The sequence below is a fragment of the Sinocyclocheilus rhinocerous genome, unplaced genomic scaffold, assembly GCF_001515625.1.
Source record: "Sinocyclocheilus rhinocerous isolate Xijiao unplaced genomic scaffold, SAMN03320098_v1.1 scaffold171, whole genome shotgun sequence".
NCBI classification, from domain to species: Eukaryota; Metazoa; Chordata; class Actinopteri; order Cypriniformes; family Cyprinidae; genus Sinocyclocheilus; species Sinocyclocheilus rhinocerous.
In genome coordinates, this window is record NW_015642206.1 from 112,620 (window position 1) to 138,456 (window position 25,837).

Below are 25,837 nucleotides of genomic sequence, written 5' to 3' on the forward strand. Positions count from 1 at the left end.
AGCAGCTTGCACATCTTTTGGACTTCACACTAGAAAGAAAGGCACATCTGTTTGAAATATAAGGGTGAATTTTCATTTTTTTATGAATTTTCTATTTTCTTGTTCAGTTTTAATTCAATATTTTATTTCATTTGTAGATTATATAGATGAGATATAGGTTAGATTAGGCATAAATCAAATTAAGATCAATAACTGTACTGTCTCACTGTATTTTAATACTGTTGATTAAAGGGGTCATGAACTGCCTTTGTTTTTTATTTTGTATTGTTCTCTGAGGTCAACTTATATTGTTATCAAGGTTTTTACATCAAAAACATCATCATTTATAAGTAATAAGCTATTTTTTATTTAGTTTTTAACCCCCCTCATCAGAATGCTCTGTTTGAATAGGTGTGGCGGATTGTAGACTCGGAAGTAAACACCCACTGATATGATTGACATTTGTGTATGTTTGACAGCGCACATTCCTCAAAGATGGACGCTGCTGTATTTTGGTCAATAGTGCATAAATAACTCAATACATATCAAATGATCTGTAAGAAGAGACAAAGCAATAGTGATGTCACGGGTCGTCAAGGAATGAGGACAGCAAACGAAGATGCATAATTCCAAACAGACTTTACTGAGAATACTGACTTGGTACAACACATAACATAAGCTAATAACCGACGAAGGATAGAACAGAATCAGGACTATAAGTACACACAAGGTAAATGAGGGAAATAAGCAGGAACAGCTGGACAAGGATTAACTAATCAGAAACCATGGTAACTAATGAGAGCTCATTACAGACATGACAGAAACTGAACTAAACTGAACATAATCGTGACATTAGCTCCCCCTCTCGGAAGGCGTGACCTCACGCCACAACAGTAGATGACAGAAAAGAGGAAAGAGGGTGGAGGCTTAGGTGGAGGGCGTGGTGCTGGTGAAGGACTGGAACCTGGAGAATTCGGAGGAGATCAACACCATGGTGGAGCCGACGGTGGGAAGAACCAGGGAGGAGCTTTGGCTGAAGGACTGGGCGACAGCCAGACGCCGATCCACGGAGGCGGAACCAGGGTACGTGGAGGAACCGGCGGAGCAGAGAGGCCGACGGACCAGGGCGACATCGAAGGCCTGGAAGGGTGAAGCCGAAGGGGTGGAGGGTCGAGGCGCAGCCGGAGACCCGGAAGTCCGTGGTGGAAGCTGAGCAACGACCGACCGAGGTTTGTCCGGATGTACGAGGGAGCCCAGAGGAGTCCTAGGGCAGACGAGCCTCGGTGGAGCCGAAGGAATACAGAGCCGGAACGGAGTCGGCGGGCTGACAGGCCGAGGTGGAGACATGGGCCTGGAGGGCCGAAGTGAAGCCGGGGACTCGGCGCCATACCGAGCTGGTGGAGGGGAAGCCTGAGGCGAGGCTGATGAGCCGCACGGAGCTAGCGGCGGAGGCAGAGCCGAGGAGCTGGACGACACCAGTAGGGCCGACGAATCCAGGGGACTGGCTGAAACCAGCGGAGGAGATGGGACCAGGAAATCTGATAGAGACATCGGAGGAGGAAGATCTCCGGACGGGACCGGAGTCAGAAACCATGGTAACTAATGAGAGCTCATTACAGACATGACAGAAACTGAACTAAACTGAACATAATCGTGACAAGTGACCACGTAATGAAAAATGTTACTCACACTTGTGTTGCGACATTACTGTTGGATCCAATATAGTCGGCACAGCATCGTCTTTTAGTTTCAATATTTTTTTAAATCCCTTGTCGAATTGTGGCTTGTTTGTAAACGAATCCGCATAAAATGAAGTGAACAAAGGACCAAGTTCATACTGATGCAGTTTGGATCTTCATTAAAAATAAAGTTCATTCACTCTTTCCTAATGTTTGCATCAGAAGGAAGGCAAGGCAAATAACATCAAGGCAAACAAACAGCAACATCTTTATCGTTTAGTTTCTGCGAAGACCTGCACATTCGCCTCTCTCATAAACACTAAATGTTCAAATCAGTGGGTGGGGCTAAACAGGCAGTGATGTCGAAGCAGGCGTTGATCATCTTCTGCGGAGGCGGTACTTATCCACACTATTACATCATAGAGTAAAACATTCCAAAAGCTGACGTTTCGGCAGACTGCCTTCAATATAAGCTGTTTTTAGACTAACAACAAAGTTTTAAGTTTTGAAACTTACAGGACATTTTTATAGTACAATGACCTCTCATTTCTCAGTTCATGACCCTTTTAAGAAGAAGAAAAAAACTGGTTTTCCTCTGGTTTTGCAGGTCACTTTTTCAAGACTCTCCACACAGTGAGCACAATAGCTGTCTATGTGGGCTAAATTGTGGATCATTTTCCATTTCTTTGACATTCAATGACGGCATCTTTCAAATTAAATTAATTTTTCTCACAAAAGCAACCAAAGCACCTACAGATCAATCATTTACATACTTATTTTTCAAAACTCTTAAACTTAAGTTCAAAACCCATTTAACATAATATTAAACTCAACATGAGGGCAATCTGCAACATTTATACAGTAATGCCATATTGATATACATTCCAGATAAGAACAATTAGATGTAGCTGAACACCTGCAGATATGTTAGTCTTTTAATTTCATTACCATATATACAATTGGGGAAACTAAGGAATAATTTTATACTAAACATAGTAAACATGCGGGCCATGTAACATATACTGCACTGAAATACTAACCAATAGATAGCTGTCAATATTTGGTAAAGAAATTTTACAAATGAAAACATTGTATAATGCTACCTATGGCGAGCTGAAAGTTGGTTTGGAGAATGGTGTTAAGAGTTTTATACTGAGAAAGGATAAGGAATTTCTTTATTTTTATAAACTGAGGATGAAGATGAAGCAAAGAGAAAGTTTGAAATGCAGGAGCAGTTAATATATAAGACTGGACTACTAGTTTCCAGTGTGCTTAAATAACTGCTCCTATGCATGTGAATTGCTTGGCATGGCTGCTTTAAACCGCTGGTTTGGCACAGCAGAGATGCTACTAGCTGAATGGTTTATGTGCGTCTCTGTTTGTTTACTGTGGTTTTCTGGTCATAAAAATGAGAGGAGTGGAGCAGGACAGCCCTTCCCTTGCTCTGCTCTCAGTCCTCTCACTTTTTTTCTTTCCCCTCATGCTTTCCTCTGCATGTCTTTCCATCCCCCTTCTCTTATATATTCTTTTCTTCCAAGCACACTCTCTATCCCAGTGTATTGGTGCAATCTCAAGCATGCAGTGTGAGATGATTTGACTCCTCTTTGGCAAATTTGAACAAATTGCTGAGTAATATCAACCCTAGCAACCTTCTCTGTTGCACAGCAAAACAAATAAACAGGTCGTCACATGCAATTTCTGCTGGTCTGTTTCTTAGCAAATTAAACAGCAGACTCAGGCATGTGGACATAGGAATGCTTACCATATCATATTTAGGTTAAATATATGGCAAAAAAACACTCACTAGTTATCCGCTTCTCATACTCTGTTATATGTTGTAGGTGGAAATCTAGTTGTTTGCCTTGGGGAATGTATGGAAATGAAAGGTTGTGGTTTCAATCACACTGGTAAAGAAAAAATGAGACATGACTATTTATTTCAGAGGGTTCCTGCTTTGAAAGGCTTGATATCTTTCTCAATAATAGTGAAATGTAAAAATAAGACCTGACCTTAGTAGCCTTTTCATCCATACCAAAATGTAAATAATAAAGACACATTCCAGTGTCTGGGAAAGGAGTCATCTTTCACCCTCACAGAACAGCGCAGCACACTCAGTCAGTCATTGCTGTACATTGTTCCACACATGACTGTCCTTCTCCCTGTCTTTTTCCAAAACATTAATAATAATCTCAGAACTGCGTCTGCTCTTAGTGATCTCTGGGCCTCCGCCAAGACTGTATATGAGAAGTGTCTCTTGCTCTGGAATGTGTAACGGAAATTGAAAATAGAGTTACACATTCAAGTAGGAGAGAGGAAATTGAACTAACAAAATAAATGCCTTGCTTCATAAGGCTCGAGTACAAATGTTTTTATTAACCTGCTTAGCTAAAAACATACCAACTGCAGCGTGCAACTGTTGTGAAGGCGAACTAAATAGTCTTGGCCACTTGCAAATTTCTCATTTAATTTCTTAAATTCTTTAATTTCTTTAATTTTAGTGTTGCTTTTGGACCTAAAACTGTTTAATAATCTTTCAGATATTTTCTCTCTTGATATTAATATTGAAATAATTAATTTCTACATACATACATACACATATACATACATTATATATATATATATATATATATATATATTAGGGCTGTCAAATCGACTAATCACGATTAATCGCATCCAAAATAAAAGTTTGTGTTTACATAATATATGTGTGTGTACTGTGTATATTTAAATGTATATATAAATACACACGCATACATGTGTATAGGCCTATTTAAGAAATATTTTCATGTATATAGTGTACATACATATATAAATATGATTTATATTATATATAAATATAAATATATTTTACATATATTTCTTAAATATATACACGTATATGCGTGATTTATATATGCATATGTGTATGTGTGTGTGCGTGTGTGTGTGCATATATACACACACACACACACACGCACATAAAGCACATTTCTATGTATAACCATAATGAACCATACATTTGTTTTCCATATGATTTTTAAATAATTGTGTATACATAATATCATGTTTTGTGTTGTCCATTGAATGCTTCAGGAATGCTATGCCTCTTTGCCCCTGAGAAGTCAACATACAAGTCACAACAACCATCTTCTTATCTCTGGATCTCATTAGCATGAAAGTGTAAGCAGTGTCAGTGAATGTGTCAGAGAAGGACAATGGCAGCAAGCAAACTCTGCAATGGTTTGCCACTAAATGAGCCTTATCCTAGCCATAAACGTCACATTCAGCTCCAAATAAACATTTTGTTCCAAATAAACACTTTCTTAAAGTTAGTCAGATAACACCATACTGATAGAGATCACCAGAGAAAAGCTGGATAAATAAACTGTGGACAGTGATATTAGAGAGAGAGAGAAGGGGAGAGATTTTTTATTTAAACTTTATTATATTATCAGAAGATAAGAAAACACACTAATAAACAAATAATATATAAAAAATAATAGTAATAATTAATAATAATAATTACAAAAATAATTGAATGTTTAACGCTTCATTGATCATTTTTCACTTTGATAATAATTCAACTCGACAAGACAGAAATGATAGAATGCTGATTAAGATTTAGTGGCCAAAACGTTTTGAGTTGAAATTCACACATGCAGTCAGAATGATACAACCAAAAGCCACTGCCAGAAAGCTTTTGTGGTCTGCAAAGGACAGGAATGTCCATAAACACAGGGCCTGCCTTCTCCCTAAACTTGAGTGGGGCTGCAGCGCGACTGAATGGGTGTGTAAATCTTCCCTGGAACAGCACAGCACCGTGGGCTAAAGGCTAAAGTCAGCAATCTTGGCAAACATGTTTTTTCTGGAGCCCCTGTGGTGCACAATGATTTGGCTATTCCTCTAGAATGCCCTAAAGACAAACACTTTGAACACTGTTATCCAATCAGGCATTGGCTGAGACATGCTTCCTGTTTGTTAAGTTTCCTGTTTGGTGCTTATTGCCTGGCCTGAGGTCTCCTAGTTGCTAGTATCTTGTCAGATCCTCTCTGAAGATAAATGACTACAGTGCAATTGTTCTGAGCAGCTATTTCCATTTTTTCTCCACTCTTTGTCAATCTCTTTTTCTCTTTTCTAATCAGATGTTTCCTGATGGTCAGCTGTGGTTATGATATTAATATGAATAAGCAACAAAACAGCCGTGTGGTTCTGGACCTGTCTCCACTGAAGATCTTCCCATCTGTTGTGGCAGCCAACATAAACTTACTGTGATTTCTAAAAATTACCGTATATCCGCCTACTGAAATATTGCATGATGCATGATTTGAAAGATTTTGGTACTCCGTTAGACATTATGGGTTGATAGATGTGTCCTATAAATGAAACTGTGATGGCACCGTCTATTATTGCTGTATAAAAGTATTAGTGGCGTAGTACAAACACTCATCCTTACTCGAAATATCATTGAAATATCACTTGAAATAAAAAAATACAAATATAGATAGTAATATTTTGGTAACACTTTAGTATAGGGACCAATTCTCACTATTAACTAGTTGCTTATTAGCAAGCCTATTATTAACATATTGTCTGTTTACTTATAAAGCACATATGTGACCCTGGACCACAAAACCAGTCTTAAGTCGCTGGGGTTTATTTGTAGCAATAGCCAAAAATACATTGTATGGGTCAAAATAATTGATTTTTCTTTTATGCCAAAAATCATTAGGATATTAAGTAAAGATCATGTTCCATGAAGATATTTTGTACATTTCCTACTGTAAATATATTAAAACTTAATTTTTGATTAGTAATATGCATTGCTAAGAACTTCATTTGGACAGCTTTAAAGGTGATTTTCTCAATATTTCGATTTTTTTGCACCCTCAGATTCCAGATTTTCAAATAGTTGTATCTCGGCCACATATTGTCCTAACAAACCATACATCAATGGAAAGCTTATTTATTCAGCTTTCAGATGATGTATAAATCACAATTTCGAAAAATTTACCCTTATGACTGGTTTTGAAGTCCAGGGTCACATATGAATACTTATTAAGCACATGACCTACATCCCTAATCCTACCCAATACTGTTAATAAGCAGCAAATTAGGTGTTTATTTCGGCAAAAGTCGTAGTTAATGGTTTGTTAATAGCAAGTTAATTGTACCTCAAAATAAAGTGTAACCAACATTTTTAGCAAACACCTGAAACTTATATGAAAATCCACACTGCGGTATTTCAAGTAAAATGACCATATTGCAGTCTGTTGTTGTTACGTTTCTGATTCAAACAACCTTTTATTCTTTTATGTAAAATAAAAAAGACAAGAAAAAAAGTTGAGCTTTTCATTTAGTTTGGACACAGTTTGGGTTTAATTTAGAATTAAATAGTCAATTTATATATATATATATATATATGTATGTATGTATGTATGATACTAGAAGCTAAATCTACAATCGAGTGGTATTTCCAAGGGCCTGTAGAAACTCTTAACTGAATAAACATATTTTAGCAATCATAATTTAAATGCCCAAAGTAGATTCAGCATACAGTTTGCTTTGAGGTTAAATTGTTATGCATGACTCTGCATGAATCTAGTTTTAGACTGAATAAACAATGGATGGACAACCACCAAAGAACTAAAGAAGGTCAAGAAAAATAAACTCTTTTGTCACTGTTATTCTATATCATCCTGAGACAGCCGATGTTTAGTCTTGGATGATGTTCAAGACATTTCAGAAGAAGATGTGTGCCTCTAGTGTGCACTCGGAGAGGTTTAAGCTGTGGGTCAAACCAAAATGTCATCTTGGCAGATAGCTAGTAAGGAACTAACAACACAAACTGTTCCAACAAGAACATTCAGTACTTTAAAACTAACTATGGAAACGTAATGACAATACATGAGATAGTGTAAAGTATAAAATCCCTTTTAAATTAATGAAGCACATCCACCATTTGTCTTCATTATGATGGTATTTTTACTTATAAATCCCAAATGATATTTTCCAGAAACAGAGGAAATATGTAAACCACTTAAACACAAAAGTGACAGTAATTAACTAGGGACTGGAAGGGAAATGTCAACAAATGTGAGAAAATGAAAAATGATATTTTAAGCATAATCAAACAACAAAACACCTGTAAATAATTTCTTTGTTTTTAATGATCTCTTTGCTAACATTAGTAACACTTTAGTATAGGGACCAATTCTCACTATTAATTAGTTACTTATTAGAGCATGCCTATAATTAATATATTTGCTGTTTAAAGCATATATTCTGCATGATCATATTTTACATCCCTAATCCTACCCAATACCTAAACTTAACAACTAACTATTAATAAGCAGCAAATTAGGAGTTTATTGAGGCAAAAGTCATAGTTAATGGTTTGTTAATATGAATTGGACCTTGAAATAAAGTGTGACCCTAACATTTAATATATTTCATCATGGTTTATCTATGGGTTTAGTGCAGGCACGATAGCGGTGTATGTTGAAAATATGAAGAGGGAAAAAAATATGCCTTCGTAAGTGTAAAAATGTTCAATAAATAAATCACTTTTTAAAAAAATTATCTATTTCTGACACTGGCACACAGTCTGTAATAGAGAGCAGAGTTTACAGTGAAAATGCTCTTTTACACGCTCCTCCATATGTCCGCACAGCTGGCAGAGGCCGCCACAGACACAAACAGAGGGAGAGCTCCTTAAGCCACTCAATGTTAACAATAATAAACCCAGCACACGGTGCTCACAGGCTGTGGCTACCCGATTACTCAAACATGTGGTTGAGAGTCAGTCTGTGTTAACCATGCAACTGTTGTAAAGTGTGAAAGTTTGTTTAGTACACTTACTGAACCATTACATTAACACTTTCATTTGTGAATGGTGTCTTAATGCTTGTCAGGTCACTGAAGTGATTACAAGAAGAACACTGTAAAAAATAAATGTAATTTTAACTGTAAAATTTTGTAAAAACGCTACGGAAAAAAAACTGTTAATAGGTTAACAATAAGTTCCCGTACTATATACAGGGAAAAACTGTAAAATATCTAATCAGACATTTCATGTAATTTTACAGTAAAATGCTGTTAATTTTACAGTTTTTAGAAGTAAAAATAACAAATCAATGTATAATTTACAGTCAAAAACTGTAAACTGATATTCCCAGAATTCCCTGCATGACACTCCACATTTGAAAGTATTTTGTTTAAATAATCATGTTTTTTTAATAGTTTTTGTTATTAGTTATGTATATTTGGGCTTTGTTACATCTTCTGTTGTTTAATGAAAGTTTAATGCATTATTTAAGTATCATGTGTGTTACCATGATGGTGTTTAGTGTTTGCATGAATGACTCTGTGCACCGTCTATATATTAGTATATACTTCTGCTTGTGGCGAAGCTACTTGTGATGAGCTTTGATTCTTCATGTGGCTTTCTCATTTACCACCTGCATTATTATCGTGGTTGTCAGTATGTTAAAGGTACAAAACAGATTTTAATAGCAGTGTGCATTGTTGAATTTACTGGTTTACATTCAAATTTTCTTGTTTGTAAATTACAGTTTTATACTGTAAAATTTACAGTTTTTGGCCGTAAATGTGTTTACAGTTTTTCTGTATTTTTTACAAAATTATTCTGGCAACCACAGCTGCCAAAATTATTTTGTAAAAACTACAGAATTTTTTTTACAGTGAAGGTAATGACACATGCCATTCTGTTTTATTCATAATCTCAAAATTCTATCATTTAAAACTGTCTCTAAAATCACATTTAACAGCTGGTGCAATACTGGTTTACTTACAAGCTTTATGCAGTTTTAAAACACATTGATATATAGCACAGAGCAAACGTCTCAGGTTACGTATGTAACCCTAGTTCCTCGAGGGAATATGAAATTGGTTTTTGATACCTAACAATATGTCTTCATTTTTAACCAAATGTATTTATTTCTTAGCTCGCCACATCAGTTAATAATCACTCTGTCATTAAACTGCCATGTAAACTGTCTCTCAGTACTCCAGTTCCAAGTTAGCATGAAATGAAAATTCACCATATCCATTTTTTAAATGCAAGTTATTGTGAATGATTCATCAATGTATATGGTTGTTGTTTTTTTTAAGTTCACATTTTTAATCAAAATGCCATAACTTTATCTTCTGGTTAAATGACAGTCTTGACAACTAACTGCAATCTTGCCATTGACATCTGCTTCTATCATGATAGATAGAACCAACTTCCATGATTTTTTTTTCTTGTTTGACAATCTGCTTTACTCAGATGTACATCACAACATGGAAGAAAATAATGTTGTGTCGCAATATTGCATACAACGCAACTTTAATCAATAATTGAACTTGCCTATATTAACGTAATGATTACTTCTTATAGTTGTAATTTTTCAACTTTATTTAAACATATACTCGACCCCACATTATTTTCTTTCTTCTGTAAAACTAAAAGAGATGTTAGTCAAAAAGTCTGTGCTGTTCTAAGACGGTCACACAAGAAGCACTATAAAAGTACCATCACAAAAAAGTACATTTGACTTGTTTGCTGTATATTACGTCTTCTAAACACATACAATTGATTTGTATAATAAAAAGACAAAAATTCAAGCCATTATTCACTGACGATTTTCCCCTCTATCATCTCTGACAAATATCATGTTTAAGTATACCCTCAAGATTCACATTTGATGACAATATTGCCTTTGCATTGCATTAGATGGGATTATTGTGATCAGAGAATAAAGTGATGTGGGGATTTTAAAGGATTCTGACTAAATAGGGTTTATGTGTGTCATTGACTTACTGTTTACAATGAGTTTAAACAGCATTCAGGCATTCAAGGGTTTAGCATAAGATGTATGGGGCTTTAATAGCTGTCAAAGTGTTTGGCTTGGGATAATCTCTTGACTTGCTCCTTGTGCTTGTATTGACATGATTTTGTCTTTTGAATTTTCCAAGCTAATGGAGTATTATCCTGTGATGCTGTGGGCTAAAACAATGCACATACTGTACCTGAAACATAACATGCACAATTGGAACTTTTACTTAAAAAGCTTGGCAAAGCATTCCCACACACCCAGTTCCTTTCCAGACTTCTTCATGAAAACTATTAAAGGACTGTTGACTTTTCTCTCAGCTGGATGTGCTAACACAGACTCCATGTCGAGGTTGAGGGGGAGTTTGGATTGCGCTCTCCGTATGGCCACAGGGAGATGAAAAGAGAGATGGAGGGATAACCTACTGTGAAGGTGTGAAAGCGAGGACCAAAAGGGAAATTCTCAGCATGGAGGTTTTGATGGAGGTCGAAGTGACAACGCACACCGAGACGGCTGAGAGAACTGGAAGAAGCTACATAAATCACCCGGGTTGTGATATTTAGCTTGGGTTTGACTTCTACATGTTCCCTAGTTACTGTTCCCTCACTGGACTCTATTTGACTTCACTAAAACAATGAAAATATAAACCCCTGGTGATCAGCATTGTCCAATAGGGTTGAAAAGCATAAATACATGTAAAGACAAAATACATTCACTTCACACTATCAGTAGACTATTGGTGGAGACAACCAAAACAACATTGGTGCATTTTCTTTTGTGTTTTACATAAGAAAAAGTAATTCGGAACAACACGAGGGTGAGTAAATGATGACAGAACTTTCATTTTTGTGTGAACTATCCCTTTAAGTAGTATGTAATTGCTTTCTAAACAGTTTGTTTAAGGGGTGAGCTGTTTTGGTGCTCTGCACAACTGTTTCCTATCCAATGGCTCAGGGCAGAAGGGTTAAGCATCCCACAGATCTCACTGGCCATCTTAAAACTTGAGCTGTGAAATGCCTGGAGCAAATGGATACATCCTAAAATAAACAAAAATTAGGAAAACCAAAAGGAGGGGTGGAAACAGGTGCTCTAGAAAGAGCGCTGAAATAAAAGGACAAAAGGCAAATGTGAACAAATTTGACCCTTTAACCTGTTTAATGCCACCTTATTTGGATAAGCACATTAGAGTTGAGAGTCTAAAAAGCTACTCTGAGCCTTTAAGAAGAAAAAAGCTTTTGCTTTCTGTTCTAAAATCATTGTTCTCTGCTGTGGATGCTTGTTTGAAAGTAAAACTTGATAACAATCATTTAAATAGCAGAAAGGAATTCAGATTGTATATCAACATATAATTTCAATAATTTAATACATATCTTTTTGACTGACTTGGGATATTAAGCAGATGAACATGTTTTCTGAAGCATAAACATAAGTGCAAAAACACATGGCCTCGTATCCTCTGTTTGCACTGATCCAGAAACAACTTTCACTTTTCTGATCTTTTGAGCTTAACAGTTATGAGTGAAACACTAAACTGGTTTCAGATCAATGGAAAAGGGCAGCTTCTGAGAGGGTCGCAATGGGATATTGACCTGACAATCTCATGAGGTTTATCTCTTTTTAAAACACAGAGGTCATACTACAGCTGCAATAAATGGGAAATAATCCCCTAAGGAATTGTGGGTGCTTTTCACAGTTTTAGCAGGTCCTTTGCTCGCTCTTTGGTCCATAACATAACAAAAGCAGTGCACCTTGAGAAGCGGCAGGTTACTAAGATGTTCCAAAGAATTGACAGTCAGTAATTCATAGCACAAGGTGCCTCCAACTAAATCTACTGTTGTGCTTTGGGAGATGAAAGAAAATGTACTGAAGGCAGCTGAAGGCATTTAGACTTTCGAGAATTGAGCACAAATGACTTTTTCCCAGAAAATGCAAATATTATTTTCCAGAAATTTCTAATGAATTAAAGAAAGTGGTATGAGAGGCCGTATGTTTGGATCACAGCTCTAAAGAGGAGAAAACCAAAGAAAATTGAAGCTAGGCATGATTTGGAATGACATGGCAATACTTACTGAGATCTGTCTTGGATATGCCATCCTCTGCCCAAACATTTGTCAGCAGTAAAATGACAACATGCCATCTGAATGTGCGCTGTGGTTTGTCCCACAACCAAACAAGGAAAGCCAGGAACACATGTAAATTAAAAATGATTTGCAGACTACTAATTGCCAAATGAAAACTTAATTACACTGTAATTAGTTCCCCAATGTAATATAACTTTCACGCCTTTGGCAAGAAATAATTGTTGAGAAAGATTTGTAGGATCTCGTGGTCTTTAATTCCTTCCAAAGATGAAAGGAAAACTTTGTGAATAATAAATCTAACTTAGACATACACATCACATCCAAGTTTATTACAACAAAAATGTCCCATCAGTGAACTGTATGAAATTAAACATTTAAATAAAATCTAGTTTTTGGCCATATCTTGTGCCATAAGCACAATCAACATCCACAAAAAAATAAACTTTCAAGTGTGCTGTGCATCGCTAAAATCGTCGGTTTGGGGAATGGTGCACTATTGATTCTGAATTTAAGCAGTCATTTATTCTGACTGATTCGTAAATCTTTGAAAGAAAGTCATGTAATCACACATTTTTCTTTTCTCTCTTGAAAGAAAGCAAAAGAATGTGATACGTGTTTTAAATTTAGAAAAGTGCCTCCAAATTCTCTTGGTACTTTATTCTCCCTATTAAAACTAAAATAGTTCATGCCACTCCAAAAATGTAGGCCTGAAAGCCTCTAAGGCATAGAACCAGGCATGCTTAATGCTGACCTATTTGTGTGGTAAATGGACTAAAGTAAAATTATTTTTCTTTTTTCTCTCCTTCGGAAGAGCATTGGGCTTGCACTTCTTCATATTGAGCTAACCTGCTGTAATTTGACTCAATCTAATAAAGCAGCATTGGCACTGGAAGATTTCAAGGGACACAAGACACACACCTGGCTCAAAACAGTGGCCCAGATGCAACAGAGCCCTGAGCAGGATGACAAGAATCTCTGATTAAAATTCCTCATTTTCCCCCCACTCGCTCATCAAGTGTGTTGAGAGAGCGAGGTCAGAGTAGGAATAATTGTGTCGGATTCCTTCTTCGTCCTTCATCAAGGAGCCATAATGAAGGCTGAAGGATTCAGGCCAAATATCTGCTCTCTCGTAGCCCAATATAGGCTGTAAACCAATACTCTTCCAAAGAGAGAGACAGCGTGGGTGTATGGGGGATGGGAGGAGGGGTGAGGGTTGTTTCCTTGGTGACCAGGCCCTTTTAACTTTCGATGCTCTTTGGCAGAGCAGGGCAGTGAAAAAGGTTTCTGTGAAAGCAACAGCTGTTGTTTCCTCTGTTTCTGTTAGGCTCCAGAGTACAAGAGTATTCTCTTAGTCAAGTCGATAGGGCTGTAAGATAACAGGGAAAAAAAAAAAAAGAAGTTGAAAGAACACACTTCTGTTTCACTGACTTACAAATTAGGGCTGTGAAAATATCAGAGTTTTACTGGACGATTCTCATGGCCAAAATTATTCACAATAACATTATTGCAATATCAGGCAGAGAAGAGGCAGAGAGTAAATTTGTAACCATCATTGTACAAAACGTACACACTGTTGATCTTTTTTTATGGAATTTAAAAAAACTTCTACGCTGATGAGCTAACTTTTCTCGGGTGTCTCTTTTTCGTCTGCCATCTTTCATCTGCCAATAGTAGCTACACACTGCGTCGTCATCTTTTTCTGTTTTACAACAATTGGCAACCAGCATTAAGGTCCAAATACCACCACCCACATATGTTCAAGTGTCAACCAAAATAGGAGGAGGCAATACGCAGTTAGGTTTCATATTTTATGAATTATTCCCATCAAAATGAAAACACATTACTTAAGTATATCAGTACATTCCAATGATTCACTTACTCACCTCCAACCACAGAAATGTGTTAACAAATGACTTGGTTTGTAACTGTGAGGCAAATGAAAAACAGATCTAGGCTCAGTTCACACATCAACAGGAACATAGTGTTGCACTGAACATGGCATAACACTGATAAACAGGATTCAGTTTGTCATCGTTACTCCAGGCTTGTTTTGAAAATGCAGGATGAAGTCACCGACATTTTCCAAAACTTTTTTGGGACACAAACAAAAAGGTTGCAGTTAGCACGTTGCCTGGGAAAGAGCCAACTGGAGCAGGTTTATCAAGGAAAGTGATTATGAAAGAAAAATGGGGACTAGAGCCCAAACATTTTCTTTCCCAATCAGTCCTGTCCTGAGGGGATGTAGTGAGAGAGCACAAATAGGCTGTTATTTTGGCTCCCGCCTTGACAGGAGGGAGAAAGGGAGGATGAAAAAACTGAAGGGGTCCATATATGTGTCCATGAGGAAGGATGGAGGGAATATTTGACCCACTCTGCTGCAGTTGTTGCCCATTGGAAGCAGGTCGGATTCAAGGCAGCTGGCCCCAGAGCTATAGGTATCACTCTTCTCATATCAGATTTGGGTTGCTGGTGATTTTCATTACCCACGGCAGCCAAATCTCTTATGTCTTCCTTTTTTTCCAGCTACTTGATCTTTAACTTCCTGCTTCTCTTTCTGTCCACTATAAGAACCTTAATGTAGCCTTACTGTACAGAAGAACCCTTGTGCAGTGTGATCCAGAGAATGGTCAATCTGACATTTAACTGTTGTTCAGAAAACCTTAAATCTATTGATTACATAAATAGCTAATTTATTGCTTAAATAAATAGCTAACTCATTAAATAAGCAGGTAATAAAATAATCAGATTATAGATAATCTATCAGATTATAAATAGATAGATAGATAGATAGATAGATAGATAGATATAGATACTTATTAAATAAAGGAATAAATAGATAGACAGACAGACAGGCAGACAGACTTTTTTAAGTAGGAGTATCATCCATTTTCTAATTTAATATATCTTACACCAAATTACAATGTAAATAAAGTTCAAGAAGCTTGAGAGTGATGTGTGCAACCCTGATGTATGTCAATAATTGTAACCAGGTCAACAATCAAGAAAGAGACAAAAAATATATATATATTTTTTATAAATATTTTATTTTATTTTATTGTTTTGTTTTGTTTGTTGTTGTTTTTGCTGTTGTTGTTCATTGCTTTTTGTGGATTTAAAATCATGGACTTCTATGGAAATGTTAGGTTTAGGTTTGAAATCTATTACTGGGTTTTGTGTTAAAATAATCATTTCAAACTCAATTCCAACGGAATTCATTATACCGAGAGCCTATTTGTGCTTGCTATACAAAGCCACTTAAATCTGCACACCATTTTAACATATTTATAACCCCTCTGTGCACTCTCTGTCACGTAAACACTCTCTCAGATTGTACCAAGTCACTAACCCAAACCATGGGTACTCTGGCATGGCCTTTGCCATGAAAAGAGACAACATAATGGGGAAATGAATTTGTGAAGGATGAATTCTTTCAGGAAAACAACTGGGTGCAATTTGGCCCATGGCCCTGGGGGTCGACTTAATAGAGTGAAACCCCCAGCCCCCATTCAGTTTCTGAGAGACTATTAACTCTTAACAACTCCCTTGCTAGGGCTTCATTATTTATTCTGTTCAAGCTTTTCTTTACTCCTTCCCTCTCCCTGTTTGTGTTCTCCATTTTATTGTCTTTGATTGATATTGCACTTAGTTAATCATTTGATGTTGTTCTGTTTTGTAATTCATGGTGACCGCTGCCGAGTGCGCTCTTGCCTTTATGTAGGCTGTTAGAGACGTCTGGCAATAAAGCATAATCGGTTGCTTTAAAACAAAGTTTGTTGGTTTCCTGCAAGTTAACGCAGCAAGTAGGGAGCTTAAGAACTGTTTCTCAATGAAACACAAATACTCAATTGAAACTGACTGCTACCATATTCAAAACCACAGCTCTGGGTTAGACTTCCAGCGTACACTGTAAAGAATGATTTTTCCAAGTTGTAAATAAAACAATTATTGGAGTATGTTTTATGTATGTTTTACTTCATAATTTCATGTTTAATTCAATGTGTTACTTGTTGTTTTTTTATAATGTTTGTAAAACGTATTAATAATTTCTAAGTGAAAATTGTTTCTACAATTTATTATTATATATTTTTTTAAATGGCAGGAACACATTTAGTTCACACCAAATTCAGCTTAGGTCATAAATTCGCACATGCCAAAACTAAACTGACCAAAAAATAAATAAATAAACAAATTTGATACCAAGAAACATGCTCTAAGAAGACTATATGTTCAGAGGAATTGGCATTTATTTTAGGAATGTGAGAATTAATAGGTTAACGTATATCAAAGGTGTTTTCCAGAGTTATAGGTAAGTTAGTCTGTAATCTAACAGCAGGGTAAACTGTCTGGTTTGAAAAGTACAGATGAGTGATGGAATGTTCCAGAAACCCTCAGGTGTGATTCACATTTACATTATGTGATGGGATGTATATTTTGAAAATTCAATTTTAAAAGTAATTTTAAAAGCAGTATACATAGTACATACACACAGTGACTCCAAAAGGTATATGTGGAAACTTTTGGACATGTACGTCACACTTTAAACAAGCAAACAAATATCACACCACATGGTAATTGTATCTGCAAACAAATTATGTCAGTACATTTTTTCAGAAATGCATTCTGAAATGTTTTTTTCCCTTTGATTTTACCAGCTCTTATACATTAAAATCAACTATTAACAAATAGTTGTAAATCATATATAAATAGTTAAAAAATAGTATATAAATAGTTATCATATTCAATATTCAAAATTCCGCTACAAAATACTAATAACACTGAAACAACTGGAAAGTTAGGGTGAGGTAATAACATAATAATAAAATAAAGAAAAAAGAAAATCCTTCTTATTCATTCTTCATGCACACATCCAAATTAATTGAAACAATCTAAACATTTAAACACAGAACTGCCATCTCATTCACTGTGCAGTCGAGCCTTTCATTCATTAAACAGCGCTGCTGCTTGTTTACTTTCATCTCCTTAGGGGTTAAATCTCTAAAAGCACATACCAACACATACGGTTGTCTGCTCTCTTGAGGCAGAGGGATGATCAATAGGAAACTACCATTGATGACTTGTTTTTTTAAATCAGGCCTATAAATCCTTCTGGTCACTTCCTTCAATAGGAGTGGAGCTGGGATGAAGACTGAGCTGCTCTTCAGGGTCAGTGGAGCCATTGAAGTTAAAAAGGCCCTCCACAGCAGGCTGCTCCTCGCAGCTGCCCTGTGACCGTGGAAATTAAGTTATGCCCCGTGTCAGCAAGTTTTCTTCTTCTTTCAGACACCCTTTCTACCTCAATCGACCCCTTCGGTGCTCATTTTTTAAACTTTCTCTTATTCATATTTATGAGAGAGTCTGTAGACGCAAGGAGAGACTCAGAAGTGGAGTCTTAGCTGGAGTATTCACTGTTGGTTAATAGACATAATGGCAACGACAGGACAGAATGAGGTATTGTGTGGTTGTAAGTGAGAAGGCCCAGTGCGCTTGGTCAATGTTAAGTCAATGGCCTCTCGTTGAAAAACACAAACACACACACACACACACACACTGCTTCTTTACCAACAGGTCTGCAGGGCTCAAGTGGAAAACCTCCTCGTTTCCTCGGTTTCCTATCCCCTCTTTATTCGCTCAGCCTCTGTGTCCTTCCTCCTTCGACATGCGCTTGTGTTTTGCTTGTCTGTGGGATAGTTTATTTGTCCTGTGGTCGGATGAAGAAGCTGGATGATGACTCCTGCTTCTGCGGGTGCAATCGTGTGCCTGAAACAGCTGCTTGCTGCCAACAATTCAGAGCAGGCCATGTTATGCCTGATCATTTGAATACTGGGTCAGACACACAGGCTTTGTACAGAGCGTTAGCAAATGCTAAAACCAACAGAAAGATAAGCTGTCATATTCGAACACCCTTTTTGAGTTGTTTAATGAATCACTTAACAAAATAATTCAGTTTTATTTATCTGAATGCCACGATGACAGAGGAATCCGCAAGAGAATGTGGCTCATGCGCCAGTTTTCTGCTTTTAAAATGTTGTTTCTCATACACAAAGATTATAATTTTTTACAGATTTAGTGCTGTTTCTCATTCCCTGGAACCATTACCCAGCATTCCTTAGTTTAGGGGGTTCTCCTCCTGCGTCTGCACGCTTCCCTCCCCTGTACTGCCTGTCAGATGGATTTTATGGCTGTTGGTACAAAAAATGGGCTGTGGGCTGCTCTAGTAAAAAACACCTCTCCCTCCATCACCTCATTATCCTCCTGAGTGAAAACAAGCAGCCAAACGTCTCCTTCATTTGCCATTATTCCCTTAAGAGTGATCGAAGTTCCTCTGTTCCACTAGAGCCAACTGTTACAGCATGCATGAATTACTTCATTATTCTCATTTACTTGTATAGCTGTTCAATAAACTTCATGGTAAGAATGAACAGTAATAAAATATAAAAACAACTAGCTTCTTAAGAGCTCATCCATAACATATGGACATTGCACTTTGGTCAGTTTAACAGCTCACACAGATGTCATGTGAATTAATAGAAATGACTTGCATGCTTGTATTATTAAATTGCTGACGTACAGTCAGTTAAAATAAACACAATGTTTATCATGCTACATCATAGTTCATCAATGAGCTTTAAAGCGATATTTCACCCCAAAATTCTATCACAATTTATTCATCCTCATGTTGTTCCAAAACTGTATTAATTAATTTTTTCTCTTGAACAAAAAAGAAGATAGCCATACTACGGAAGTCAGTGGCTACCAGCAACTGTTTGGTTACCAATATTCTTCAAAATATCTTCTTTTGTGTTCAACAGAAGAAAGAAATTCATCCAGGTTTGGAACAACATAAGGGTGAGTAAATGTTGTCATTTTGGGGTGAACTCTCTCTGTACATACTGGTGACCAACTAAGGCAGAGATTCACATTTTTTGTCAGCCTTACATTGGAGTATTTACCAGACACCCTGAGATTTAAAGAAGTTAAAATTTCAATAATATAACACCACATTAGCATGTTCAAGGTTCCCCCAATGTCAAATAATAGTCAGTTTTATTTGTTTTATTACCTATATGTCATAATTCATTTGTTTTTTTTTAAACAATTTATTTTAATTTTATATTTTAAGATTTAATTACTAACTTTTCATCAATTTTTGTTTGCAAACTAAAGTTTGGGAAACTCTGAACTATGGCAATGCCATTTCAAAATGTCTTTGGTTACTGCCATGGAGAAACAACAAACATGCTTCACTTTCAGTTGTTTCCAGTGTTCCAACAATATAAGAACAGGACATTAAGCTTGCTCTATTGCACTAAATACAGGGTGCAGATTTATGGAGATGCTCTTAGCGAATTCTCAGGTAAGTGATCTCTTTGTGACCGGCTTAATCCTGAGCTTTCACACCCAGGGAAAAGCGGCAGACCCCTCGAGAGAGCCAGGACATAGGTCTTTTTTCTCATTTCAAAGAGCCGTGAACTCCACAAAGGTCTTCCGTGATGAAATCAAAGTGGCAGCTTGAAGAAAAAAAAACCTGATTTGTCTCTAAAGACCAAATAACAAAGAAAAGAGAAGTTTCTTCAAGTCAGAAAAGGGAAAATATGCACAGTGTGGGTGGAAAAAGGAAATAATAGTCAAAAATCCATATAGAACAACTAATAAACACACAAGATGTTTAAACACCAGAGACCAGCTCACACCTTCCATCGTATCATTTAGAAAACAACTGTTACTTAGGAATAAGACTACAGGGGGCCTCAGCCAGCAACTTTACTATTAAATACCTTGTGCTAACTTTAAAGGATTAGTCTAAAATCCTATGCAATGAGCTTTCCATTTCAATGCTCAGCCCAGGCTCAGCCATACCAACTGTCTACATGTCTCATCACTTATCACATAATTTCTCAGGGGTTTGACAACAATAATTCTTCAGTTGAACCTATGCTTGAGCACTACGACAAAAGTATTGAAATTTTATGGGCTAAGGAATAGTTGCAAAACGTTGCTGAAATATAACTCGAAAGCCCTGCTGTGAGGTTTCCTGTCGTTTTCCTGTACCTCTTGGACGTGGAACAATTTTTTTTTTGCCAAGAGGTAATTGAAAACACAACAAGTGAAGTGTACAGCCTCAAGACAATTGGTGCATTATCTAAATAATGAAGCAACTATTAAGTGTTTTGAATTTTGTTCAAATAAAACCTTCACTGAGCGTGAACACTGAAAAAAATGATTTAAAAAATAAATAACAATAATGGTCACACTTTATTTTAAGGTCCAATTCTTGCTATTAACAAACCATTAACTACGACTTTTGCCTCAATAAACTCCTAATTTGCTGCTTATTAATAGCTAGTAAGGTAGTTGTTAGGTTTAGGTATTGGGTAAGATTAAGGATGTAGAATATCGTCATGCAGAATATGTGCTTTATAACAGCCAATACATTAATAATAGGCATGCTAATAAGCAACTACTTAATAGTGAGAATTGGTCCACATACTAAAGTGTTACCACAATAATAAACATTTTAAATACATTTTTGAAGCACTTCATTTCTTGTATTGTCTTTGTCATTTAATAAAATCAGATTTCTCATTTAAACCCTAATCATCAAACACCAAACTGTACACTCAAGATTAAATATTGAGAATTAAAGGCATTAACTGCAAACACATTACTTTCAAATACACTTCTATGGCAGTAGTCTCTTTCATCCACAATGCCACTGCAGGAGAGATACAGCAGCAAAAACAAAATATATATAAAAATCCATCTGTTTGTTGAAGAGGCCACAGTGACATGACTAGTTTAGATGCTCGATTTCAATTTTGCCATCCTATTGGCCATTCTGAGTCCACTCTCATTATTTCATACGGCACATGCTGGGCTCTATTGCATAGACTGAAACTGAGCGCAAGAGGGAAAAAAAATGTGGTCTTCGACTACCCCCCAAAGATGATGAAGTACATAGGCAGCAGTGGGGACTGCATAGAGTATGTGGACCGGGGGGGCCAGAGGATCTTTCCCACATGCTACCCTGTGGTTCGGCTCTGAAGAGGTGTCAGTGAGCTCTAGAGGAATGAAGTGCCTGGGCATTGTGCTGTTGAACTATTATGTGCTTAACATTACCATGACAAAAGTGCCACTCGACTTCTCCTCCATTCAGCTGGCTGAAGGGCCCTTGTCCCCACTCTAATAAAACATTTTGCAACCATCACCCCCATTTGAAGACCCTGGTGACAAGAGTGGGAGAATACGAGTGGTGAGTTTTAACAGCATGGAGCTGAGAGGCAGAGAGAGGCCTAGCTGCACATGATTAAATGACATGGAGGCAACAATGTATGCATATATGCACCCTCAAGCCCCAGACGAAAACCCGCAAACATGTAATTTTTTTCTTTGAGGAAAGCGTTTACCAACAATCAAGCAAGCCATTACGTCTTACAGAGAACTTGACACAAATTTGTTCATGTATAGCTTGTTCATGTATAAAATGGAAATACGTGCAACAGCAATTTATACAATCTATAAAGAAATATCTATATGTTACAGGAAAAATTATAATTTAAAACAGCTGCAAATTTCTAATGGAAGAAATATTTAACTTAAAATTAGAGTCGTTCTCTACAAGTCGTTCAGCATTTGCAAGACCGATGTACTGTATAACTTATCCCAGATACATATTTTCACTGTTAGCCTCTCTGTATTAAGCCGGTTAAAGCAAGGATCACCAGTCACACTGCAGATAAAATGAATTTGCTTTTTGGAAAAAGAAACATCAAAAATCAGTAACGTTCAAGTTTACTCTTATCCTACACAGTCCACACCCTTCTGACAGTTCATTTCTACTGGCTTTCCATTTTAGCATCTAAAAAGATCAATCCACTCAAATATAGAACTTGTCACAATATAATCAATTTGCAGTTTGTGTTGTTCTGCTACTGTTTCTCTGTTAGTTTAGAAGAACTAAAGTCCTGCTTTATACTTGCAGTAGTGGCGTGCAGACAAAGGCCTGTAAGCAAACACAGTGATCGCAAAATAAATAAACCTCTGTCTGTCTTGGTCCAGATGCAACACGGACACCCCAGGGAAAAGCCACTCGCGCTTTTGCTAAAGATATCCAAATATCAGAGTTTATGCCTTCAGCATAAACATTCAACACTTCTGTTTTCTAAGTCGTGTGTCAGCGCTTCAAGCTCCTTATGTGTGTGATACTTAATCTGTTCCTGAAAAGCTCTGCTGTGCTAGCTAGCATATTCTAAGTTCAGCATTGGAATCCATGCATGGGGTCAATACAGTGAAACTTCGTAATGACACTATGAAATATAACGAACATAAAAAATTACACGTACTCGTTTTGAGTCTTTGTACTTTAGTTTTTATGCCTTCTATAAAAAGAACATCACTGAGGCAGTCATACAGTGGATTTAGACATGTCTACACAGTAAATAGTTCATCTTAGATAACAATTAAAAGATTCTCTGAAAATCTGTACACTGTACAATATCTTAAAAGAAAAATAATTACAACAAACATTTAACTTCCCTTTAAAGCTGGAATCATCACCCTTTGTTTTGACGGTTATTTTATGACAAAAATAAAGTTCTCTCTCTTGAATCTCTAGGACTTTCATAAGATGTATCAAACGTTACTAGCTAATATAGAGATCTACTCCTTATTCATTCCAGCATCCCAAACACTTTTTACAGAAGTTACTTATCCAAAGTCATTTGCAACTTTATAAAAAATACTTTACATGTTTTTAAAAAATCTAGTTTTACATTGGCAGTGCACAGTTTTATAATTACAACTTTCGCTGTTAAAATGTCTAGGTAACAAAATAAACTTTTTCTATATCTTTAAGGAAATAAATTTGTCTTTTACAAAATAGCACTTGAAATAGGCAAGTTGGTGTTTAAGGCAGTTGACTGACCTAAAGTACTTTGTATCCCTGCTCTTAACTTCAGAATCAGAATTTTAGCTTGATAATTAAAACTTTCATTAGACAAGGCATTGTTCACCTAGGCCGAATCTGTAACTGTAAATCTGCATAGTGAATCAAAACACATTTACAATGTGACAATTTCTGGATAAGAACTGCACCTCAGTGTCACACAAAGCTTAACTTGTACTCTTTGGAGAAAAATCATGTCAAGCTGTGTTTACACTTATTCCTTAAAGCTAATTATACTAGTAGTTTTTTAAATTTGCTAGCAAGTAATCCAACAATGACTTTTTCTTCAATTCACTGAATTCTTCAGGAATTAGTATTTATTCATTAGTTACTTGTAATTTTGCTATTAGTCACTATCGCTAGTCATGTCAAGTAACTAATTAATTGTCACTTTTATGAAATTGTCTATTTTTTGCCATTAATTTCTATGGGGAGCTGTGGTTCACAAACTATTCAAACGTATTAGAATCTATTCAGGTTTTTCAACTGAATATACACACTAGCCTACTGGTATCCTTTCAGTACGTTTTGTAATTTCATTTCATTTTTTATTTAATTTTATGGCTACAAAAGTAGCTACTCTGACTTGTCATTACATTTGATCAGTAAAAGCAACAGTAACTAGTGAGACAAGATAGTTTGCTAGAAAAAAGTGGGATAGATACTAGTAACTACTGGGAAAGCCACTAGTAACTTAAAAAAGAATAGTAGCACCTAATGAACTTCTAATAAAAGTTGAAAATGATAGTCACTATTGGATTGCTTGCTACACATAAAATTAAAACTAGATCGTTTTAAGGAATAAATGTTTAAACAGCATGCCATTAACGAACTTGAAAACGGAGAAAATTGACAAAATGCACTATTCCCGAACAGCTGTTGGAGCAGATCATTAACTCGACTTCAAAGTGATCAAGGAAGCGGCACTAGAGCCAAAATGGATGCCACCACAGTCAAAACAGAACATGCCACAAAAGCAGAACCTGTGTTCCTCGTGGGCTCTGGTTCTGAGTAATCCTCATCATCGGGCTCATCATCGTCCAACCCACTGGAGCCTTCTTCATCCACGGGGGGAGAGCCAAAGCAAAGCGTTTTCATACTATTTTTGATAAACTCGCAGATAGTCCGCTCTGAGCCATCACAGACGCAAGAATCCAAGAGTTGAGCTTTGGGAAGTTTGCGCATGTACGCGATGACATTGCGGCACGGGTTCGAGCAGCTGGAGCCGCTGAAGAGTTTCCCGCAGTGGAGTAAATAATCGCCCATGGCGCTTCGGCACTGGATGTCCCTCTCGCACTGGCGCCGGGCTTCGGTGCAACCCATGCTGCTGGTTTTGGGCAAGCACGGCTCGATGGCTCGCTTGATCTCCCGGCAGCGAGGGTCCGAGGCGCAGCTGCAGTCCTCCAGCGCCGGGCCGCTCTTGGTCAAGTTGAGTTGCACCAGCGACGAGATGCAGTGACTGGGACACTTCTTCCTCTGGCCGCTCAGGATCGAGTCACAGGCGTGCAAATACTGGTCATAAGCGTAATGACACTCTGGCTCCGACTGGCAGTTCAATATCGCTTGCCAGCAGATCAACCGACGGCCGTGGTGGTTGGAGGAGGCGATGGAAAAACAACTAAAACACACAAGCACACAAGCGAAAGGCCAAATGAATGTGCGCGCGCCACGAACCAAACCTGCACGAGTTGCCATATCGAAGTCTGTAATAGTTTGGCTGGCGTCAGGTCAGTTTTAAGCATGCATATTTCATATTTCCATTGCATCTAGTGAGGGAAAAAAATCCCCCAGCTCAGATCATGTTTGCAAGGTCCATCCAAAAGAAAAAGTTTGTTCCACAACTGCGGTGAATCTATAAAGACATTTTCCTGTAGCCTAATCCATGTTCTTAAAAAGAAGCCTGGGTTACGAGAAGTGCTATTTCCAGCAAACGGGTTGTTCACTCCATCTTCCCGGTCCGTGTCCGTGTGACAGTGCGGTGATTCCTCCTTCCACCTCTTGTCTTTCTTGTGGGCAGAAGTGAGGAGCTCATGAGCTCGTCCTCTCGCTCACATCCGAAGGTGATTCCTCCTTCCACCTCTTGTCTTTCTTGTGGGCAGAAGTGAGGAGCTCATGAGCTCGTCCTCTCGCGTCTCTCGCTCACATCCGAATGCGCTCGCGAGCTACTAACATCACGCTTCCCCGACTGAACTGATACATTCACGGGCGAGCGCTTATCGTCCGTCAATAAGTACGCATCGGGACGCGAACAGATAATAACACGGCGATCAAATTCACACACTGGCCTCTTTCTGACCCGCTAGTTTTGCTTTATCCATTCTACTCCTGCGGAAGTTTTAGGGA

General features: G+C 37.3%; 1 protein-coding gene across 1 annotated transcript; it reads right to left on the reverse strand.

Annotated features, from left to right (window-relative positions):
- Window positions 1-22,906: 22,906 nt before the first annotated feature.
- On the reverse strand, window positions 22,907-25,539 carry LOC107755728 (growth arrest-specific protein 1-like). Its single transcript, XM_016572612.1, has one exon. It carries the CDS (start codon window positions 25,187-25,189, stop codon window positions 24,407-24,409), a length of 783 nt encoding a protein of 260 aa, XP_016428098.1. The 5' UTR covers window positions 25,190-25,539; the 3' UTR covers window positions 22,907-24,406.
- Between the last annotated feature and the right edge of the window lie 298 nt (window positions 25,540-25,837).

Coding starts and splice junctions, on each gene's coding strand:
- LOC107755728 (XM_016572612.1), bottom strand. CDS start 25,189: ATGGCAACTCGTGCAGGTTTGGTTCGTGGCGCGCGCACATTCATTTGG.